At 40.7% G+C, this 23,345-nt stretch overlaps 2 protein-coding genes across 3 annotated transcripts in view; one reads left to right on the top strand and one right to left on the bottom strand.

Moving 5' to 3' along the window:
• Positions 1–5,073, top strand: part of RWDD2A (RWD domain containing 2A) — a 5,772-nt gene extending 699 nt beyond the window's left edge. For both annotated transcript variants that reach the window (XM_005421161.2, XM_031057148.1), the window contains exons 2-3: positions 183–401; positions 1,892–5,073. In XM_005421161.2, coding sequence (XP_005421218.1) covers positions 204–401; positions 1,892–2,575 — 882 coding nt within the window. In that variant the 5' untranslated portion in view covers positions 183–203 and the 3' untranslated portion in view covers positions 2,576–5,073. The remainder of the gene's footprint in view (positions 1–182; positions 402–1,891) is intronic.
• A 246-nt stretch (positions 5,074–5,319) lies between these two features.
• Positions 5,320–23,345, bottom strand: part of ME1 (malic enzyme 1) — a 155,735-nt gene continuing 137,709 nt past the window's right edge. Inside the window, exons 11-15 of the mRNA XM_031057147.1 lie at positions 17,061–17,166; positions 14,057–14,199; positions 11,832–12,005; positions 7,505–7,603; positions 5,320–5,675 (exon numbers count right to left, since the gene is read on the bottom strand). Of these exons, the coding sequence (XP_030913007.1) occupies positions 5,517–5,675; positions 7,505–7,603; positions 11,832–12,005; positions 14,057–14,199; positions 17,061–17,166 (681 nt within the window). The 3' untranslated portion in view covers positions 5,320–5,516. The remainder of the gene's footprint in view (positions 5,676–7,504; positions 7,604–11,831; positions 12,006–14,056; positions 14,200–17,060; positions 17,167–23,345) is intronic.

Genomic DNA, 23,345 nt, shown 5'->3' on the forward strand with positions numbered 1-23,345 from the left:
ATTCCATTCTTCCCCATCCCTGAGCCCGGCAGGTCCCGCGCGGCTCCGCCCGAGCAGCCCTGCCCGGCTGCTGAGGCTGTGTTCAGCCAAATTCTGCCCTTGAATGATCGTGGGGCTTCCCTGGGGGCTGAACCTCGCCGTGCGCCGAACCGCGGGGTTTGACTGCCGTGCTCTCCTTCCAGGCGGGCCTGGAGGGCAGTGCCATGGCTGCCACGGTGACAGAATGCCTGGAGCTCCAGCTGCTGGAGGTGGAAATGCTCCTTTCGATGTTTCCCAAGAGAGGAGAATTCAGCCTGGATGCGGATGCCGTGCCCAGCATCCAGCGCTACCTGAGGAATGCTGCCGGAGCCCTGCCCCCGCAGCTGGAATATCGCATCGCTCTCGATGTCGGGGAGGCCAAGGTGAGAGCTGCCGAGGAGACTTGGTCGGGGTGCTGTTGTCTTTACTCCTGCACACACCGGAAAAGGCTGCCCGGAAAAAAGGGGTAGAAAAACCACCGCATTTTTGTTTGCTCTTTGAGAAGCCTAGAGTAAGAGAAAATCTCAGCTGCTGCTAACATCTGTGTTAGAAATATAATATTGTAAAAATAGCCCGAAATGGCAGACTGCAATTAGGAGGAGTCACAAGAACACAAAAACAAAACCAGCCTATGAGCAGGGAAACCAAACTCTCCGTATAAGGAGTTAGAGCAGTTTAGCTGATTGAGGAAAGGGACTGAACTAATTGGTGTAAATACTTGTACAGAGAACACAGGTCTGAGTGCATACTAATGCAGTGCCTGGAAATTGAGAACAGACAAACTCAGCCTGAAAGCCATTTTCCATGGAATGAAGGTAATCAAACATTAGAACAATTTACTGCGTGGCCTCATGATTTTTTTTTAACTTTAGGTACAAACTTAGGTGTCTTTCTAAAATGTACCCTTTCACCAACCTACAGAGAGAAGTTTTATGAACCATGTAGGGAGGGCTTGTGTAGGAGTAGTGGGGTTTTTTTCCCATAGCAGATCATCAAGGGACTTGTAAAGATAATTAGTCATTTCATGATTCACTTGTGTCTACAGGACTATCATATGATTGTGCACTGTAGTGAGTACCCCCTGTAAGTCTACAGGAGCTTGAAGCACTGCGGACACATAAATCCTTTCCTGCTCTTGGACTAGAGGCAGGGTTCAGCTGCCAGAGAACTGTGGTGCTCTGTTTGAAGGCACTGTAGGAATAATCAAGACAAATTCAACAGCCCAGTGTTCAGAGAAGATAAACTTGGGGTCTCCCTGACCTGAAATGTACATAAATCTTTTCATCCCCTATAATCCTGATTCCTCTTTATGGTGATTACTTGCTTAAAATAATGGTAACACACAGAATCACACAATGGTTTGGGTTGGGAGCAACCTTAAAGGGCAGGTATTTCCAACACTCCTGCCACATGTCTCTATATGGCGTAGGTACAATCACAAACACCATTCCATGTAACTCTTGGCCTTTTTTTCCAGCAGCTGGGCTGAGTTCATTAGTCATTGCATTTGGTAAGGGATGAGATTATCAAAAGCCCTTGACTCCAACAGTTCATTGCTGTAGCAACACCGAGCTAGAAATATCCCTGGAGGGTAACTGTGTACCTTCTCCCAAGCGACAGCATTCATTCTGGGAACAGCACAAAAGCTGCCTGGATAACCTGGGAAGTTGTGAAAGTGGCAGCATGATGCAACACAAGAAAAGGAACAGACAAAAGGGGACAAAAGGGAAGAGGGAATAGTTCCAGTCAGTTGGATGCTGCTATCCTGATTCCATCTCCTCATAACCTGCCTCTGTCAGGGAAGAAGAATCTCATGTGTCTTCAGTAGCTGCAGAATTAATCTTTTCTCTTGTGTGTGTCTTCTGTTTTTAAGGTAAAGGTGGAGTTGCAGGTTCTCCTTCCTCATATGTACCCTCAGGTGGCTCCTCAGCTTTTTGCCAGATCAGATGCTCTGCACAGACAGCAACAGTTGGAGCTCAATACTCGTCTCAGGTCTCACATCAGCTCTCTGGATCCAGGAGATCTGTGTGTATGTGAGGCTGTGCAGTGGGTGAAGGACAACTCCCTGCCCTTCTTGGAAAACTGTCAGATCTCGTCTGAGTGTGCTGCTATAGTAGCAGTCAGGGCTAAGGAAATGCTGCATCGCATGTGGATCTACAGCCATCACATATACAGGCAGGAACTGAGGAAAAAGATTTTTGACTGTGCTAAGAAGTTAAATCTGACTGGCTTCTGCCTAACTGGGAAACCTGGTGTCATCTGTGTGGAGGGACTCCAAGAAAATTGTGAGGAGTTCTGGCGTGTTATTAGATATCCCAACTGGAAGCACATTTCATGCAAGCATGTGGAGAATATAGAAACAGAGGGGGGAAGCATTGATAATCTTCGTCTCTTTCACAGTTTTGAAGACCTGCAGTTTCAGGCACATGGTGATTATGGCCTGAGGAATGACTATCACATGGATCTTGGCCAGTTTCTAGAATTCCTGAAACAGCATCAAAGTGGACACATCTTTCAGATTTTATTTGGTGTTGAAGGCAAACTTTCAGATAACTGAGAGAAACTGTTTATGAAGAGTTCTAATTCTGGAGAGCAAGAGGTGTTGCTAACACTGAAATATTTTGCCTTACAGCTACTGGGAAAAAGGAAACTTAACATCTGAGGTGAATGGTTCAAGTAGTTCATCTCAGCTTTTGTGCTCAACTGCCATGTATTTTTGAGATGTGTTCACTGATTTTCTAAGACTCTGAAACTGGCATTTGTCTCTGTGAGCCATGCCTGATACATATTCCACAGTTCGTTAGGAATTATACACTTCTGTCTCCTCATCTGTACTGTGCTGTATGAATTTCTTCCCATCTCATCTGAACCTACTCTCTTTCCGTTTAAAACATTCCCCCCTGTCTTGTCACTACGTGCACTTGTAAAAAAGTCCCTTTCCAGCTTTCTTGTAGGCTCCCTTCAGGTACTAGATGGTGCTATAAGGTCTTGCCAAAGCCTTCTGTCCTCCAGGCTGAAAAATCCCAATTCTCTCAGCCAGTTGTCATAGGAAAGATGCTCCAGCCCTCTGATCATTTTTTGTGGCCCTCCTCTGGACTTGCTCCAGCAGGTCCATATTCCTTTTATGTTCATGTCCCAGAGCTGGATGCAATGTTCCATTTGGGGTCTCACAAAAGTGGAGTGGAGGGTGAGAATCACCTCCCTCAGCTTGCTGGTCATGCTGCTTTTGATGCAGCCTAGGATTCAGTTGGCTTTCTTGGCTTCAAGTGCACATCTCTGGCTCATGTTGAGCTTTGTGTCTACCAGTACCAAGTTCCTCTCCTCAGGGCTGCTCTCAATCCATTCTCCACCCAGTCTGTGTTTGTGCTTGGGATTGCCCTGACCCAGGGGCAGGACCTTGCACGCAGCCTTATACACAGACCCACCTGTCCAGGTCCCTCTGGATAGCATCCCTTCCCTCCAGTGTGCTGACTGCTCCACGTAGTTTGGTGCCATCAGCAAACCTGCTGGGGGTGCAGCTGGTCCCACTGTCCCTGTCACTGACAGCCCCTGAGGAATGTCACTCCCACTGGTCTCCACTTGGACATCGAGCCATTGACTGCAACTCTGCAACCAACCATCCTTACCCATCAGTGGTTTATCCATCAAATCCCTGTCTCTTCAGTTAAGGATGTCATGAGGCAAAGTGACTGGCTGGTTATGTTAATAACAATTTTTCATCTGTTCAATTCATGGCATTTTTTGTTTACACTGTTAGGCCAAACACCTTGGAAGTGAAAATGGGTCAGATGAGACAAAGTTTAGTTTTCCCCCTTCCATTACATAAGGAAATACATGTAAAATACAGAAAATAGGAAAAAGCCCCTATATGTGCAAAAAAAATTAATATTAAATAAAAATACAAATAACTTGAAGAATCCTTTCTTATGTAAAATTAGTATGGAGAGAATTTTCCAGCAGCTTGTAAGAGGCAATGCTGTTAACGGTTCTGCTGAGTGTGGATGTGGAGGGTGAGTGTCCAGTTTGTAATGCATGATCATATTTATAATAATATATATACATATAAGAGGTAGTTGAAGAACACTACTGAGAAGTCCCCTGGAAGGAGCACCAGCCCACCACCTCCCACTCTGTGCCTGAGTGCCTTCATGTGCAAAGGGGTACCAAGCAATAAAAGCAGACTCACTGCTGAGCTGCACGACACCAAGACCCAGGCACTCAACAGCAGCTGTTTAAAGACTGTGTTTCAGCACACTTAGCTGATGACAACATAAAAAACAGATATTTTATTTCAAATTAAATACAAGGAAGTGTTTTAATACCCTTCTCATAATAGCAATACACTGAAATGTAGAGGATGGCATTGAAATGCAGAGTGTTTCTGGTTGCTCAGAATATGATTAATGTATTTTCCTTCACTGTGGTAGGTTGTGGTAGGTGTACTGTTTGTGTGATCATAATTTCTGCCAAAAGCACAGTGAGGCAAAAATGTTGACATGTTCCTATTAGGCAGTGAGGGAGAAAGTACCTCTCTTTCTGAATTTGGGACCTGTAATCTGCAGCTGTGACAGAGCTGAGGGGCTAGACAAAATTAGTATTTGGTTTTCTAGAGATAATCTCTCTCGTAAATACTAGAGAGAAACAGAAATGTTCAAGTAACCTTTTTTTCCCAGAACCATCCAGAAAACATAGTACATTTTTCTTGGAGTGGTAATTGTTTAACAACTAATAATTCCTCAAAGTCTATTCCTGACATTTTGATACTCCCTTTTTGTCAAGAATGTGGAGTTCAAGAAATTAGACCAAACATTTGTAATGGATCAGAACAGTGGTTATCTTGGTGGGGGAATTAAATCCTTGATCTTATACAGGACATTACCTTAGCTAATGTTAAATGTTAGTATTGTTAAATGTTATTGTTAGTAATGGTAAAATGTTCTGATTAGATGTGAACAAAAGGTTCTGCAGATTTGGTTCTTCTAGAAAGTTTTCATTTCATAACTCCACACAAGAGTGACCAGTAAGCATTTTCTCTGGAATAAAATACTAACCTTATGGTTGTTTAAAGTTTTTTTTTTTTTAAATAATAATAGGTTCAAAAATTATGCAAATTACACTGTGACTGTAATGGATAAAATATCAAATGTATTTTTAAGCGCCCATTTATCTGCTTAAGTTCCCATTGAAGTTTGTGACAAAACTCTTGACTCAAGATATAACCATTTTTTTCAAAAAAATCTGTCAGATTGTAGTGTAGGATATCTCAATTAAAATAACCATCAAAATAACCAAACACAAATATATCTCTCAGATTAATTTTTATTTTCTGATGTATAATTGACGATGTCTTGATCTGAGTTTCTAACCAACTACTATGAATTAGAAAAAGTTTTCTGCATCTTAAAAAATTAGCAATTCTTAGACTTTCTAGGCAGAAACAACTTTAATATTTTAATGCTTTTTAAGTGCAGCTGATTTGTTTGTTCTTCATTAAATATTTACAGTTTCACTTTCATGGCCTCTTCAGGCCAGGTGTAGGAGTCAGCCACAAAGCTGTTGTAATCAGTGCTGTACACCTGAGAGCGGATGAAGGCTTCGAGGTCCTTAGGCTGAGGATAGGTGGAGGCAGTGTTATTCCTGTAGGCTTCTTCTGCGAGCTGGAAAGATGCATTAAAATCCTAATTAGTGCTCATAAACTATCTGAGTACACTTAACATGATATAAAAGTAGGAGTTAGTTCAAAATCAAGATGAGACTTGGCCCTTTCTGGTGCTGGCGGTCCCCTGTGTTCACATTGGCTCCAGGTAGTTCCCTGTGAATACGACTACAACAGGATGATGTTTGTGTTTAAGTGGGTCTGACTTGGGCTACTTTTGAACAGGATTATGTGTTCAGACTGTTACAAATACAGTGCTCCTCTCTGCACTGTCTTAGCTTTCACTGTGCAGTGGTGGATAAAATATTCCACAAGCCCCAAGCACTGAGATACAATTTCTGCTTTTCTCTCATCACTTTATCCTGGTTTACAGTCTTCGCAAAGCACTGTAAGAAAAGTGTGATTTGTTCAAAGCTTCCATGCTCCTTACATATTAGAGAAGTTTAGTATTTACCATAGCTTGATAATATACTTCAAAAAAAGTAAACACATGGGAAAAAAATAGTCCTATGCAGTGCACAGAATGGCTGGGGGAAATACAAATATTTGCTTGCTCTTTTCTCACCTAGACCATACCTAAGTGAATCAATTATGCATCACAAATACAACTGCACAAAAATTAAGTTTAGAAGGGGTTGGAGCTCTCTCAACACATCAAAGTAGCCTCTCACATCTGAAGATCACCTACTTGAAAAACAAGTATCTTCAGACTGAACATTGATCTGTGAAACAAAGGAAGTCTGGCAGACAGGTTTTATGCAGCACTGTGAAAAGATCTGCTTGAAACTATTTGGCAAACACTCTAATGCTCCTCCTTTGAATAAAAGGGAGACCTTCTTCTTCCTGCTTTCCTTAGCTCTCTTTAAAACATAAATGTTCCAGTTGGGTGAGAAGCTGAGACCCCAAATTGCCTTATTAAGACTTCTTTTCCAGGATTACTCTGAATCCCAATTTAATTTGATTAAGAAGCACTTTGGGTGTTTATACAAGCATATCTTCAGGTCTGTGCACATAATTATTGAGGTTGAATAGGGTCTGAATTCATACCCGATGCTTGGTATTCCAAAATATTTTGATAGTGTTCCTCTCCTGGAAAAGGCAGAGGCCTCTTGGGTTGGGTTGTATGAGCCAGAATAAGTATTTTCAGGAATAAAATTTCAACAGAGAACAGGCAGAAGGAATCACTTGGTAACATTTTCCTTCTTTTGTATTTTCTATAACACGCACAAACAGAGGAGGAATTTCTATCACTGTGTTTCTGCCAAACCAAGAGCCAGTTTGACTTTGCCTGAGGAATTTACATAACATTTTCACATCTACAGAGCGGAGTTACTACTTGCCTAAGGAGACATGAACTTTGAGAAGGATTTTTCCTTTTCTTAAATATACAGAATGAGTGAAGTTATGGAAACTGTTTCATGTATGAGGGTTCCTTGTTATTCTTTCAAAAGCATATGAAGAGGAATTATTCACAGTAAGGTGACAAACACAGAAAAGAATAATTTTAGGAAAAAAGGTCACAGAGGACAAACAAAAAGTTGAAACTGATAACCATGAAGGGGCACAAGCCCTTCAGCTGTGCAGCTGGCATGACTGTGGTGAACAGCAGAGTCTGTGCTCTACAGACATACACACTTGCTGTAGATCCACTGCTCTCCTTGTATTTGGATTGCCTTTATATTTCTGAATTTAAAATTTAATTTTGAAACTGCTGCATGTCCAATATGGATTCAAGCAAACCAACTTGTGCGAAGGTGTGTTAGGTGATAAAATCAAACCATGTAGAGCTCATGGGAAGACAAAAAGCCACAAAAGGCTGAAAGGACTTACCCTCACAGCAATTTTCAGTGACACATCCTGAATAGTGACTAATGGAGGGTAGAGGCGACCTTCCTGTAAATTCTCTTCTGTAACTTGCTGTGCTATAACCTGAAATAACACAAACATGTGTAACTTGATATGCAGATGCAGCTATAGCTTGATTAGACAGTGATATCGTCTTTAGCAAAGAAATGTTTCTGCTTTGGCAAATTCCACAGACACTCCTTAACCCACCTAGACAGCATTTTATAGAACCACCTTTGTCATTAGGAGAAGCTACACAAGAATTAGAAAGGTTGGGAGTTACGCCTTTTTCTCACTCAGACAATAAAAGCTACTTGAGTCTTGAGTAAATCCATGACACACATAAGCTAGCAAATATATCTCATAAACTAGAAAACAGTTCATTGTGAGATATAAATTGCAGTTGGGCCAAAGACTTCTAAAATATAGAGAGGCACCTGTCATTCTGACAGCTGTCACATTAGCCTGTGCAGGGAACAGAACTGAAACCCTTAAGTGTAAAATGCTCTGAAAGAAATTACTGGCACCTGGTATTTTTGCTATCATTAGCTACAATTTGTTTGTCATTTGGGGACTTGAAATAGCCTTTCACGGTGATCCAGATGTGGATAGAAGGAAAGCTCTGCTCTGGATAACATCTGGTGGAGCCATCTATTACACATCAAGAGGTTCTGAAAACACCAGGCAAGTCCAGGAAACACTGAGAGTTAAAACTGATAAAAAAGCCCAAAGAGAAAGCAAGAAATGCACTTTTGAAGGAATATTCTAGGAAGATACTTGAAACAAAGCACAAACAAAGCCTCCCACAGTTGCTGTCACATCGGGTAACAGGACTCTGTGCGTATGCTTGTAAACATCTAGGACTGCATCAGAACAGGTGTCTGGATGCATCCCTTCCAGCAGAAATAGGTTAATAGTTTGAACTAAAGTAACTCCAGGTTGAAAAGAACTCAGTGTTCTCTTGTGCAGTCTAACTAGAATGCTGGTAGCTGTCCTAAGTTTTTTCCATTTGGAGTCAAAATGCTGACGAGCAATAGGCTCTTGAGTGTAACAAGGGAAGGAAAAGTATTTGTTTACATTTAAACCTGATCTTGAGAAATACAGCAGAGAAAAACCCTCTAGGGGGAGCTAAGAGAATGTAAAATCAAGTTACTGCTCTTCATAACAGCAACCAGGCTATTTCAAAATGATACAGAGCCCTTTGATGTGCATCTGAATGTAAGGAGGCACTCACAACATGAGGTCCCTGATGTTAACAGCATACGAGGGCTCTGCAGCAAAGATGAAAGCTGAAGAAATCAACAGCAAGTTGCTCTTACTGCACTGCATCACTGAAAATTAAAGGTTCAGGAGTGGAGTACTTCTCTTTTGTGATTCTGTTTTTGATAGAAGGCAAGCCACAAAATATTCGGGCAGCGCTCAAAGTGGGAGAGGTAGCAAGGTCAACTGTACAGATGCCACGCTGTTCCTGCAGACATAGTCCTGTAACAGCACTGAAAATATGCAAGAACACAAACCCAAGCATTTCCAAAGAGAACAACACCCTCTTCATGTGGTGCTTGAAAAACACTCCTTGAGAACATCAGATCAGTGGTAGGGGAAAAAAAAGATGAATCTACATGTGGGACTACTGAGAAAATAAGAGGTGCCACAGAAAACATAATGGTGCCAATGTATAAATCCAGAATGTAACACCAATTTGAGCAGGGTGTGTTTTTTCTCCACATACTTCAAACAAGAATGGGGTAGAATCATGAGGGGGCATAGAAAATAAAAAAGTTGTGGTTTTTTTGGGGAAACCAAATCATAAATCATCAAAGAGCAGAAAATTCCAAGTTTCTTTTTCCACAGGACTCATAATTAAAGTGTGACACTAATTGCCAAAAGATGTTAAAATGTATAAACATGTTTTAAAAGCCACTAGGCTCATTTATGAAGGAAAAATCCATACAGAGATAAAACATCCAGCATGGGAAGGCCATACAGTAAAGGTTGCCAGAATCTGAGAAGCCATTTTAGCAGAAGGATCACTCTGTATTTCTCTCATTTATCCTATTTTCCTCAGCTTCTGCTAGTGATTGCTTTCACAGGAAGATATCAAGCAGTTTGGATCCTAGGTACCACCCAGTATGGCTATTTTCATGTTTTAAATATTAATTAATTCAAGTTTTTAATAGAAAAAGTAGCAAAGCCTCATTGCAGAATCTAAAGTAAAGGCAACCAAGATAAAATGGCATAAAACAAGTGGAGACATCTTGGTTTTTGGAGGACATATTCTCCATAATGAAAAGATTTTGTAGGATTATTTCTGAACTAAACTGCAGGTCACACATGCAGGACTATTTCATTAGTTCATAATTCTCTGCCTCTTTTGTTGTGTTTGGTAGGACTTAAAAGAATAGGCAACATCCCTTGCCATCACAGAACAAGTGCCCACAGTTAAGAGGTATTACAGCTTACAGTACCTCAGATTTATCATCCAAAGTCAAAGTTACACTCTGTTTTACTTGGCAGGAAGAAAAGAGCGTTGAAATAAAAATCTGTTCTAGTTACAACAGCTACTTATTTGTGACTTCAATCCGATTTATTTTGAGATGTGGCAAAGCAAGAAGCAGGAGGTGCAGGCATGCACCTTGGGCTGCTTCCTTTTTATAATTTCTTTTTTTCAGGTAAGCTATACCTTGGCCAATCTAAAAAGGTCCCTCTACCCAAAATGCATGTGTTTGGTTCTCTAAATTTTGCAGCATCTGGGATGCTTCAGTTTCAAATGAGGAATACTAAGCACTATTCTAAAACCTCCATGAAACTATTCTGATTTTATCCTTCCAGTATAAAAGCCAAGAACATAAACCAAAAAGAGCACTTTTGCTTTTGCTTTGCAGTGTGACTATTCAGCTAAGGGTCTGCACAGCCCTGACACCTCTTCTGGCAGACCCCTGTGGCACTCATCAGCTCAGCTCAGCCAAGCCCCCCAGCCCCTCACACGTCAGGAGACCAGATGTGAAAGCCCTGAGCTGGGAGCAGTAAGGGAGCAGCTACCCAGGGATCCTGCCACCAACAGAACTTCCTATGCAAGACAAAACCCACATCTTTATATGTCAAACTTTTCTAGAGATTTTACTAGGGGAAGGCAACTGTATAGCAAAACCTGCACCAAGAGTCAGGAAAGAATGACTACCTCAAGTGAGAATTTAAAAGCTTCCTCACAATTTCTTCTACTATTGAACTTCCCTGACTATTAAATCTCTTTGTTCAGAACTGATTTTTTTCTGGCTTCATAGACTGTCACATGAAACACAGTTCAATCCACAATGTGCCACTTTTTGTCATCAGCTCTCACCATACAGGAACCATTTCACACAAACCAAAATGAAGCAACTTCTAAATGAAGTAGGACAACTCTAACACAGCAGTTTAGACCAGGAAGTGAGGATCACCATATCCAACTGAAATTACAGGGGAGGATTTAAAGGGAAGATATAATTACCCAAAGGCTTAGGAGATGGATCATTGCCCTTTTATGATGGTTAAAGCCAGTGGAGACAGGCTGGGCTTTTTACTAATTTTAAAGATGGAAATTGTGAATGTCTTTCTTACAGAGGGCAGGCTGTTAGCAAACCCCTTTGAAGATGCCACAGCACGCACCTTAAAAAACCTCTGAAAGTCCAACAAGGACAGCATGCAAGTGCCCACCACTTAAGAAAGCTCTGTATGACATAGGATCTCACTGCCTATCATAGGATCACACTGCCTATCAGCTCCCTTCAGCCAAGGACCACTTTCTTCCCTTTAAACCATGAAGAGCACAGAAGGAACAAGAATCTGGCATGAAATATTCCTTAGAGAAGCTGCAGGAGCTGAATAATGCATTCACACATCTGCTAACTGCTGCAGCTTTTTTTCCCTCTTTTTTTTTAATTGTTTCATAATTCAAATTCAAGCAATTTTGTAAGCAAAAGATTCACATGAGTCACCCCAAAGCTACTAACATCAATAATAATAATTCCTTTCAATCTACAATCAAACCTATGTGCCTGAGCATGCAAACTGTACATGTGTGCATTTACCTGTGGTAACACTGTACTGAAATCTTTCTTTTTTATCCTTCCCAACAGAAGGTATAGTTTATGCCAGGTGTCCCTAGGCCAAGTGTTAACTTTTTAAAATGACTTGTCCAAATACAATTTATAAAATAAAGACCTTACACAAAAAGCAGTATTTTCCCCATTGTAAAGTTTAGTTCTTTCTGTTTAATTGCTCATTAATACTAAGTCACTAAATTAATGAACTTAAATAATTTTGGATACAGTACCTCAGCAGTCGTGAGGAATACATCCTCATCAATATGTCTCATTCCACATGAAATAACACCAAGGGCAACTCCTGGGAACACATAGGAATTGTTGCCCTGTCCAGGATAGAGAGTTTGTCCACTTGGAAGAGTGACAGGATCAAAAGGACTTCCACTGGCAAAAATCCCACGTCCCTAAATTGTAAGAAGAAAAAGAAAGCACATTAATTGAGAGATTGCTGTTGAAATATTTCTCACATCCTTTTAAATATCCATCAATAAATATCCATTTAAATAATGTGAAAGCTGGGCTGAATCTATTTAGCATCTCTTCTGAGAGGGTGTTAGAGCTGTTTGCCTGAATATGTCTCAAGAACATCAGGATGCAGATCCTGGAGACTACTGATGATTCTCTGTGGCTGTCTAACCCAATCTGTACCATTTAGAAGGAGAGAACTGAAGCCAGCAGTCATTATTCACTCTGTGCATCCATGCCAGAAGAAGCTCCATGGGAAGTACAGAGTCGTAAAACCCTAAGTGGGCAATAGTGCTATGGTAGCAACAGGTGATGCTACTGGACTTTTTTCCCAATAACAAAGCACCCGAAAAATGATACTAAGGCAACTAAATGTTGTGCTTTTGGATGGGGTGATTTCTGAGGAGCTGTGGGCAGGCAGAGCTCTCTTTTCTTCCCAATCACCCTCTTCAGGCCCTTGAGCCCATTCCACAGCTCAACAGAATGACCAAGGTGCAAGCTCTGCCCCAGGAACATCATCCCAGAGAGCAACAGCACAAGTCAGTGCGGAACCTCCTCTGCCAGCACCTTGGGGGTCCCCTCTTTGTAACATACTGAGCAGGGTGAGGGCACCAACTCAGGCACCTGCCAGGACTGATAAACCATTAGAATGTTTCCCAGCACGTTTCTGGGTAATGCCAGGTAGGGCTGTGGCTGGTAGGGCCCAGGTATCATGCCCAGACTGGTGCAGGCAGGCAGTAGGGAAGAGCCAGCCTGCTTGGGGAATTAAGGGAATTCAGCTATATGGGTAATGGTTACACCATAACACTTGTCCTGAGGACATGAGATCTGCCTCTAACTCAGTTCAGGGTGCAGTTCATGTGGGAGTGGCACTGCACAGGGCTGGTGCCTGCAGCCCAAAGGCTCCTGGCTCCTGCTCTCTGGGGAGGGAGCACCCTCAAATTTAAACACTGAATTTAGGTGGAGAAGAAAAGACAGCCTTTATTTATGCTAGCACTGCTAAAGTGATAAACATCACTGTTAAATACTTCAGAGGCACTTTGTATCAGAAATATCTGTATGTTTTAGAGAACTGGAAACTGAAATGCATTATAGTGCATTTTAAAATAGGCCACTGTTGCTTTTCAGCTCTTCAGAAGAATATTCTGTTTTGTTTGGTGTCATGCACTATAATCCTGGCCTGCTTATTAAATGTTTTGGTGACAAATCAAATACTTCAGAGTGTCTTTTGCTCTGTTTACCACTTGTGGTTACCCACTACAACCAAGCCTTCATGTAGATTGCTTCCCTGGCTCCTGCACTGTGCTGTAATTACATCCAAGCTGTGGAGAATGGACATGCTAAATTTGTCTTTTAAACACTGAGAAACTGTCATTCAAAATGCCCTGTATTTGACATGAAATCCAAATACACCCACTATGAAACACATATACGTTTTAAATTCTAGGCTGAATTACAGGATAATGTGTTTATCGGTACTTCTACAGTAAATAAGCAAGCACAGTGCTCTTAATTTTTACCTACATTTATGTAACAGAAAACTTTGTAAGAAGAATCAATTTACCCCAGTTCTTAATACAGAATGATTTTAAAGATTCTGTTTCATGTATTGAAATATTTTCTTACCCAAAAGAGTATTTATGAAATCTCAAATGAAAAGCATGCCACTGTGTGTATATATTACACAAAATGGCACAGTTCATAATGCTTTAGTGATTGATGGTGGCTGATGCTTTGGTTATAAAAGATTATGAGTGTTGCCTACACCAATAAAAGCTATGAAATGTTTTTGTAAGAGTGCAAGCATGCAGTGAATTCAATGAAATTGTCTTGATAAAATCTGAAAAATCTTTTAAATTATTTTACTCATTTTATCTATGTACAGAGACATGATTAGTACCTGCTGCTCCACCCTCTGTCCTCCTCCCTTTTAAAATTTCATTTCAGACTTTTCATGACTTATACTGGAAAGATGTTAATCTTTGCTTACCTCTGTGTATTTGTAGCACTGCTCAGCAGTACATTCTGCTTTGCTGGTGGGATTGCTGAGAGCAAAAATTATAGGACGTTTGTTTAGAGCAGCCATATCCTTAAGAATTTGTGGAGTAAAAGCACCACCAATTGCAGCAACTCCTAAAGAAGAAAAATACACATATCACAAGTAGACAAATTAAATTAGTTCAAGGTAAGACAAGCATGTCACTTGTAAAAGAACAAAGCTCCATTCTCTCTTTCTCCCTCTTCAAAATGGAGTTCAACCTTTTTCCTAACATGTAGTTGGAATAAAGTTTTGTATAAAAGACTTTGCAATAGTGAAACTTCAGTATTATTCCTAGCATAAAGCACAACCTATTTGCCCCTGTATGATCTGGTGAATTTCTCCTTTCCCTTTCCTCAGGCCCTTTGTGTAAGATTAAAATGTTATCACCTAACCTGCAGCTAGGTCCAGTATGGACTAGATAGATGCAGCTCTGGGTCCTAAAGTTCTGTGCAACAGACTGGAGAGTTTCTCCCAAATCCAGTGTGTCAGATTTCAGATTTTTCTGACATGATGAGTAAAGTCTCTGCCTTCTACATATGAGCTGAGCTGACAAATAATAATTTTGAGTCTAGGCCTTCCCTGACAGCAACAATTTCTTTAATACATCCCTTTTCATTGCACTGTAGATGCTTTTCTATTCCCTGTACTGTCCACACTTATAAATGCTATTCATAGGAACTGAATGCCACTCTTGCAGGATGAAATCATCTAACTTAGCTTGCACTCTGCTGCATTGCAGACTTGCAGCCAGAACTTAGATCTTGGACCTCAGACAATTCACAAAGAGGGGGGTGTGTGATGTTTTTGAGATGCCAAGTACTCCCGTATTTCTGAATAATCTACAAGGATATCCACACCTTCAGTGAAAATTCGTATTTCTGAATAATCTACAAGAGCTGGGAATTCAAGGATATCCACACCTTCAGTGAAAATAAACAGATAAACAGATCTTGGATTAAAACTACTTTATTTTACTGGAGGCCTCTCTCACCTGGCTTGGAGAGAAGGCAGCCTCCTTTGTCCTCAGAGACTCCAGTGCCTGACACCCCATTCTGCATTCCACACAGCATCTGAGTTTCAAAATCAGGGAAAACAGCTTGTTTTCCCTCTCCTGGGGACTGGAAATGGATTAAAACCCAGGCTGGGAGAGGAAAGCCTGGAACTTGAGCCTTTCTCAGGTCAGTACTGTAACATCTCATCACTGATGCTCAAATGAGCATCCTGTCAGTGCCCAGTCTAAAAGAACAGCTTGGGATTTGCCTGAGGAGAACATCAGGCATCAGGTCCTTGGGGGGAGATGAAAGGGGCCCTCCCTGCCCAGAGCTGGCTCTAAGATTGTGCTTCCAGACAAACATTTCTTTAAGGCATCTCAGAGTATTTTCTGATCGATTCCACATGAAGCATAGTATCATCTGTTACATACTATTATTTTCTGCAACTCTGAGCTCTCTGTACTTGACCTTCTATGAATGGACAGGGATGCTTAGACGCAAAAGCTCTGACAGACCAGCTGAGCCACTCTGTGTTTGATGAACAGCTGTATAAGAGCCTGTTATACACCTTAGTTTCTGGTTAAATCTTCAGCTGCCAAATGTTTAATGGCCACTAAAACTGCTTCTGGACAGCCAACACTAAGAACGACAACTATCTTCAGATTTAAGGTAAAACAAAATGTTTATGGCTATTTTTTTTAATTGCAGTTTCTTAGACTGGGTCTATCTAAATTAAGGCTTTTCCTTGAGCCATTGCAGGCAATGAAATGTGTATAAGGATTTGCTCAGACACAGCTAAGTAAAACAGTGGGAGGAGGGCTATCAATGTATTTCCCCATGACTCCTGGTACTCCAGGGAACATACCAAATGTCTAGTCACTCAAACCAAAAATCCCCAATATTAGTTTCTATTGCTGTTTCTGATGGAAGAGACTTCATTATACAGAATTGATAAGAGAAAGTGACCTTGAGTGAGAGTCACATAGCTTTATACGTAAAAATTACGCACAGAAAAACCCATGTTTCATGGCAGCAAATCTTCCCAAAGCATCCACACACCTTTATCTGGATAAATATTCATTCATTCTACTCTTCTGTCCCTCTAGCTTTTTCAGCCTTGTAGTATACTAAGTAAATTCTCTGGACCACTTGGGCTCCTCTTCCAGTCATATCTTCATGTAGCACAGGAAAAGAAACACTTCATTTACCTCACTGGTAAAAGCGGATTTTACTGAACAAGGACCATGTGGTGTAGGCATAGTCAAAAAGGTAGCTGTTAAAATGTAGGACAATTATCACTGTGGCATTTCAGTTTTCTAGCCCCTGATGAATGAGTTTACCAGCCAGATAGATTAATCTTCAAGTCTTACTTATTTAAAAAAAGACCAAGAGTACTTGCAGTTCACTCCTGAAACTGTCACTGAAATACAATAACCAAACTATAGAGAGCTGAGCAATCCTTTATTGAGATCACAGTCCTTCAGCTTTTACAAAAGAAAAGGCACTGTAAAATCTGCATTTTGGTTTGCAAAAAGGACTGCTGGCTAAGGACTTAAATGTGAGGAAAAAGAAGACTCAGATACAGCACCCTTGTATTTGCATAGCTTTACATGAGCTTAGCTCAGTTTTCTCACTCTAAGTTATCTGTATTGTATTACATCTTCCACATTACACCAGAAATAATTTAGGAAGGTGGTAAGGTCCTCCATCAGATGTTTAAACCCAGTCAGATTCTTTCCCCTGTAAAATGGATGCATCAGAATGAAAGCAGTGTTACATGCTTGGATAGTTACTATTTGTTCAGTTGCTTAATAGAGTCCATTATGCACCCAGTGTTTTCTGAAAACACACAAAGGTAAACTCTGTTCAGAGGAACTTGATCTTCTCTTCAGACAAAGCCACATCCCCATTTTTTTTCCCAACAAAGAATAAGGTCATTGCCTTAAAGTCAAAGAAATTACCTATTAGCACGGATGGTTTTATATCTTTAACAATATCTTCTAGATTTTTCATTTCATGATGTTGATGGGCAAAACGCTGTTTCTCATGTGTTAATGAGGCACGGCCCTGAATACAGAACAACAAGAAAAATAAATTTAAGTTTAATGGAGCCTAATATCTTGTTTATATATCTGGTTTAACACATTCTATTTTCATTTCTATTTTTGCACCTATCATATCAAATGAAGCTACAACTGTGTACAGCTAATATGCTTAGGCTAATTTAGGACTAATCTATTTGTCTAAGCAGTCAATAAATTCAGTAATTGTACTTTAAATCAAAAATAGCTGTAGAATACCACAGTATTAACATCTACTTGAGCAATTATACGAGATTTGTAACTCAGCAAAATAAAAATAGTTTCTGCCAGCTTTTTCAGCTTTGCTCTTGCTGAAAGGATGGAGACTATACGGTGTGAGTATTTAGACAATAGTGGAATGTACATTTTTCTTCACATTTTTCATATTTAAGTCACTCATTATTAAGGATGGAATATAAAAATAATTCCAACCAGATGTCTGGTGCACTGTTTCTGCACTAGCAAAATTGACTCAGCTGTGAAAAAACTTTTGCCCCGATCTCTACTGGCAATTTCCACTCACCAATGCCCAACAAGGTTTCCAGAGTATGACAGAAGCAGGAGAAAGGGCTTTAGAGTATCACTGACATTGACTTGGGCTGCAAGGTGGGTTTGAGCTCAGTGTAATGTGGAGTGCAGGGTGAGAATGGACCACAGTTTGTGAAAATGCTGTTAAATGTCTAAATATGCAGAGCTTTGTCTGACATCTGAAAATGTCAGCAGAAAAGTTTAAAATGAGCACACCGCTGCTCCTTGTTTTAGTCTCGGACCTGCAGAAAATATCACTGCAAATGCACTTTTCAAACACAAGTCGAGAAGATGATTCCAGCCCTTCAAACATCTTTCAATTTCAGACAGAAAGATGCAGATTAAACAGATATATAGGGAAGTACATGAGGAAAATTGAATGCTGAATATAATTTTGACCAATAGCCAGAACAGATATGTATCATCTCCCTGGCCACACCTTTCACAACTGGTAAAATGAAAGTTTCCTTAATCTTAGCAAGATTATTAAGGCTACACAGAAGTATTGGAACAGAATTCATTCCATGATTCCACCAAAGTCGATGAATTTGAAAGTTTCGGCTCAATTTAGGCCTGCACACATCATCAGACATAAGCCACAATTAGCTTTTCTAACAAAACTGAGAAAGCTGATGCTTCATTTCAGACCACAATTCTGCAGTGCGGCAGCTTGTGGCCGTGCCAGTCCCATCCCCGAAGCTCCTCTGCTGGTCCTGGCTCAGCCACTGGCAGAGCTGGTGGGCAGAAGAAGAGGCTGTTTCTCATTTCCATCTGCAAGGAACAGTGCTTCCATCCCAAGGGTGCCACAGGAAGCTGTCATGTGGGCAGGGCTGACTGAGCTCTCTGCCCCACAGCGTGCCAGCTCCTTTTGGCTCACCCATGATTACAGGGCATTTCCAGAGATCTCTTTTCTCTACACATTTTTATGTCTGGATGGGCTTATGCAGGTCTTAAGTGTTCTCCTAGAGTGATCAGCACAGAAATACTGAGATAGGGACACCTGATTTCTTTTGTGGATAAAATGTGGAATTGTCAGCCCTGAGGGAATGCCGCAGTATTAATCATTTTTGGCATATTCATGCCTGAATCATTCCACCACGGTATGCATTCTGCAGCCTGCCATTTCCCAGCATCCCAGCAGATGTCCCCACAGTCTGCACACACACTTTAGACCCATCTCATTTTAAAGCAGGAATTTTCCTTAACTTTTTCAAGGGAAAAATAAGAAGCATTCTTTTTAGTCAGCAAAGAAGAAACCTCAACATTTATGACTTCCAGACCAAGAGCTTGTTGCTAGGATTAACTCAAAATATTTTAATAAAAGCCACTTCTCATTCTAATCTGCTGATTGGTTGGAATTTAAATGCTCGGTGGCAGGTTAGCTGGGGAGCCAGGAGTGAGTGCCCTGGGCCACCATCCAGGCCCAGGCTGCTTCTTGAGATGGTTCCTTAATGGTTCATCCTATTGCTGCTGAGGAGGCCAGTTTTGCATCTGACCTTAAAACACAACCTCTGGGAGACTGCCTTGGGCTACCAAGGAAAAAACCATCACCTCCAAGGGCTGTGACCAGCTCACTCCTCAGGCTGTGGCAGGCTGGTAGTTCTGAGCCCCTCCAGGATCTGCAGATCTGGACAGATTGCTCAGGAAAGGTGACCTTTGATTTTTTTCTGCAGTATGTAACAGCCAAGAGATTCGGCTGACATCCCGGTGGATAAAAATCTTGCTATTCTTTCATTTTCAATTTCAGTCAAAAGAAACAACCAAAATCCTTCATGAAGCAGACTTTCTTTTTTATACAGTTTTACACTTGACTGGCTTTTGAGTAGGTGTTAAAACACTTACTGATGAAACACCAGGGATTCCAAGTCCTGACGTTGACAATGATCCCTCATTTAATTGGCTACAAAGGAGTGCTCAAACAGTAAGGATGTGATCCACTGCAGTGTTTTTCAGGCTGCTAGGTACAGAGACTAGTGCTAGACAGGCGGGTCAGCTCAGGTCAGATTAACTTCTGCCTTATCCTAATTTCTATCTGCTCTTAATTTCACACATGATATTCTACCATTCTAACAAAAATATACTCAAACAAACAAACAAAAAACTCAATGCAAGTAAAAACCCAAACACAATTTAAAATTTACTTATTTATTCAGCTTTGGTCTGAATTAGTTTGATCCCATTAGTCAACATAGATCATGTCTCCAAGTAAATATTTTTCCAGCATATTAACTAAGAATGAAATATTAAATTATGTGGCTTAGCAAAAATAACAACAGCTATGTGCATGGACATTTTGCTTGGAAAATGCTTATAAAGAAATTATATGGTTGGGTTGTTTTTTGGTTTTTTAGTATTTGTATTTTAAAATAAATTAGAATCATAGAATGGTGTGGGTTGGAAGAGACCTTAAGGATCATCTCCTTCCACCCAGCCTGCTGTAGGCATGGACACCTTCTGCTAGTCCAGGTTGCTCAAAGCCCCATCCAACCTAGCCTTGAACACTTCCAGGGATGGGGAATCCACAATTTCTCTGGGCAACCTGTTCCAGTGCGTCACCACCTGCACTATAAAAAAATTTCTTCTTAATTTCTAATATGAATTGACCCTCTTTCAATTGAAAGATGAAATCCCTCATCCTATCAGTCCCTGCCCTTGTAAAAAGTCCCTTTACAGCTTTCTTATAGGCCCCTTTAGGTACTGGAAGGCCAATAGAAGGTCTCCTGGGGCCTTCTGTTCTCCAGGCTGAACAATCCCAAGTGTCTCAGCCTTTCCTCATAAGAGAGGTGTCAGAAATGTATCTTCACTGTTAATTCAGTGATCCCAAAGGATAACACCTCCCTAAGCTCTACATCCAAGATTTCAAGACCAGCTAGTTGATTACATAACTTCAACAGTTTAGAGGCCAGTCCTTTAGACAGTATTTTTTTCTCCACAAACTGATAAATTCTTAAGTTCTGCTCTCCACCAAGCAGAAAGGCAGCAGCAGGACCATGACTAGTTTTTCTCTGTGCCCTGCCAACAGGGCAAGCAAGAAGGAATAAACAATTCAGTTTTGTGTATCTTCCTTAAAATAAGGGCTTGCCAATCCATTTAGTACAAGGTTCCAGACATTCATCCCTGAATGGCTATAGCTGGAATAAGAAATCACAGAATTTTTGTCAGCCAGCAGAAAGAAGAGGATGGAGCCAAAATGCAGATTTCTCAATTCTGGATTTGTGTGGTTTGCTGTCTTGTCTCCTTCCTGACACTGGAGTGGTGTGAAGTGGCTGGACCTGTCAGTGCTGAGCTGCTCTGACTAAAACATCCTCCAGAAGCACAGAGCACGTCTTCTGACATGTCCATTTCCAGCCCTGGCTTAGCCAGCTTTTGTACTGCGGCTGCTGGGAAATGAGCAGTAAAGGATCAACACAAAGCAGCATAAATCAGAAATTGCTCTGGTCTGTTTGCATCTCCATAATCCTAAAACACTAACATGGCACAGAGCTTACTGGTATTTCCTTTCTTCTCCTAATAGGAAACAGAAAAAATGTAAAATACACAATATTTTGAAGAGTTTGAATGGGCTCTGAGGGTTCTGTGTATGAAGCTGAGTCTTCTAAGTAGAAACATCATCTTCGGTCACATTCAGATTCACTTCTAAGTCCACTGTCTTGCTCTTTCAGCATCATTAACAATTCATTCAGTCAATGAAAAGGGCTCAGAAAACCAGCAGTTTAGAGACCTTTGCAGTACACCAAACCTCTGTACAGTCTCACTGTTTCACTGAAGCACCTCAATGTTCACCACACAGGGAGAGATTCTTGGAGAGATTTTTTTCCAGGAGCTGCTACCAAAGGATGTTATTGCACTGTTGTTTGAATAGCTGTACAAAGACTCCTGCAGGCCAGGCATCAGCTGCCTTAAGGTGCATTATGTTTTCTATTATGTATGGCATATGTAGATGTACATAAAGATACATGTCTCACTCCTGCATCAAGGGACACTACCCAAATCCAAACAGAAAGTCTCTTTCACACTGAAATCCACAGATGAACCAAGAGATTTAATGTGATACCTGTGCAGCTATTTAGAGGGGAGGACACAAACTCACAAACTCTTTCAATAGAAAGAGGAAGAAAAAGTGAGAAAAAGAGGTTATATATTCTTCTTGCTTTTACTTCCCAAATGTATTCATCATCCCAAGAAAGAAATAAAAAAAGCAACAAGATTGTTTCCTTATAATTTAAAATGCTATATAATCTTATATGTTTTTCTTATCTTTTCTAGAATAAGTAATTTTCTGGGGGCATTTGAATAAGTTTGCTTGAATTGGAAAAAAACCAAACAGAAAATAAAAACAGCCAACAAAAAAGAAATACAAAAAACTAATGTACCATGAAGAAAATCATAGTATCTTTAATGGATAATCAGACTGCCTGAATAAACTACACAATATACTTTCACTAGAATACTGACGGTTGAGAATATTAATAACACTCACAAAGATTAATAATTCTTAAGTCCAAAAACTCAAAATCAAAATTCCAGAAATCACTTTCTAGTGGAAAAGTATTGCTTCTATCAGAGTATCATTCTGCACCAAGAAACCTTTGGGTTATTTTGGATTTGAACAAAAGAGAACAAAGCAGCCTGAAAACAGATATATTAGAAGTCACTGTGGTATCTGAGATGGAAAGTAATATGAACTAAATTCTTTATTAGCAAATGAATTACAAAGGTGGACTGTGTTAAATCAGCAGATGAAGTACAGAGATAAAGAAACAATGGCAGCATTCTCTGATTGTGACATTATGTATGAAAGATGTTGGCAATCCTAAAATGTCTCTCCTTAATGGGTCAGAGTCGTTGGTATTGTATTTTATTATTACAAAACACAGTCACAGGAACACCAGGACCTTTCAATTCAAGGAACAAAAGGAAGCAACAGGACTCAGTAGTGAATAGTTCTATGAAGAAATTGTTTGTATTTTGGATTTGAAATGAAAACAGTTCATAGGAAGCAGTTTCAGGGAGGGTTCTGAAGTTTTTAGTTTAAGGGTCTGATCAACAGGGATCAGGTTCCAAGCAAATGTACATCACAGTTTTCACAGAAAGTTACTCTTATCGTCACTTTATAGCCAAATTGAGGCTCAGATAACAAAAAACAATGACCCATCAATAAAACCCTGAGAATTTTCATAGAAAACAGCTGTAAAAACAGGAGACCAGACTGCACAGCAGACATCTATATGGGAAATTAGAAAATGGGAGGCAAACCTTACAAATGCCACCAGTGTGCAGCCTAGTGCCACAGCGCGTTGGAGCCGGGGCTGCAGAGCAGAGCAGCTCTGTGCCAGCCAGGCCAGAGAGGCAGGGCTGGAAGCTGCCCAGGAGCTGCTCCTGCCATCAGCTGGGAGGCAGCTGCGAAGGAGCAGAGCAGAGCCCCCTGACGACTGCGCTGTCCCACATTTGAGACACTGCTGGCTCTCGGCCCATCTCACAACCAGGGCAGCACAAATCTATTTATATAAACACTTGCCTCTGTTTCACTGTGTCAACTGTGGCTTATTTAAACAAGAGCTCAGAGATCAGTACACAGATAAATTCATAAAATAATTTGAGGTTCTTAAATAATGAAGACATGAGAACCACAAAAGA

Source organism: Geospiza fortis, unplaced genomic scaffold (genome assembly GCF_000277835.1).
Source record: "Geospiza fortis unplaced genomic scaffold, GeoFor_1.0 scaffold190, whole genome shotgun sequence".
In the NCBI taxonomy this organism is placed as follows: domain Eukaryota; kingdom Metazoa; phylum Chordata; class Aves; order Passeriformes; family Thraupidae; genus Geospiza; species Geospiza fortis.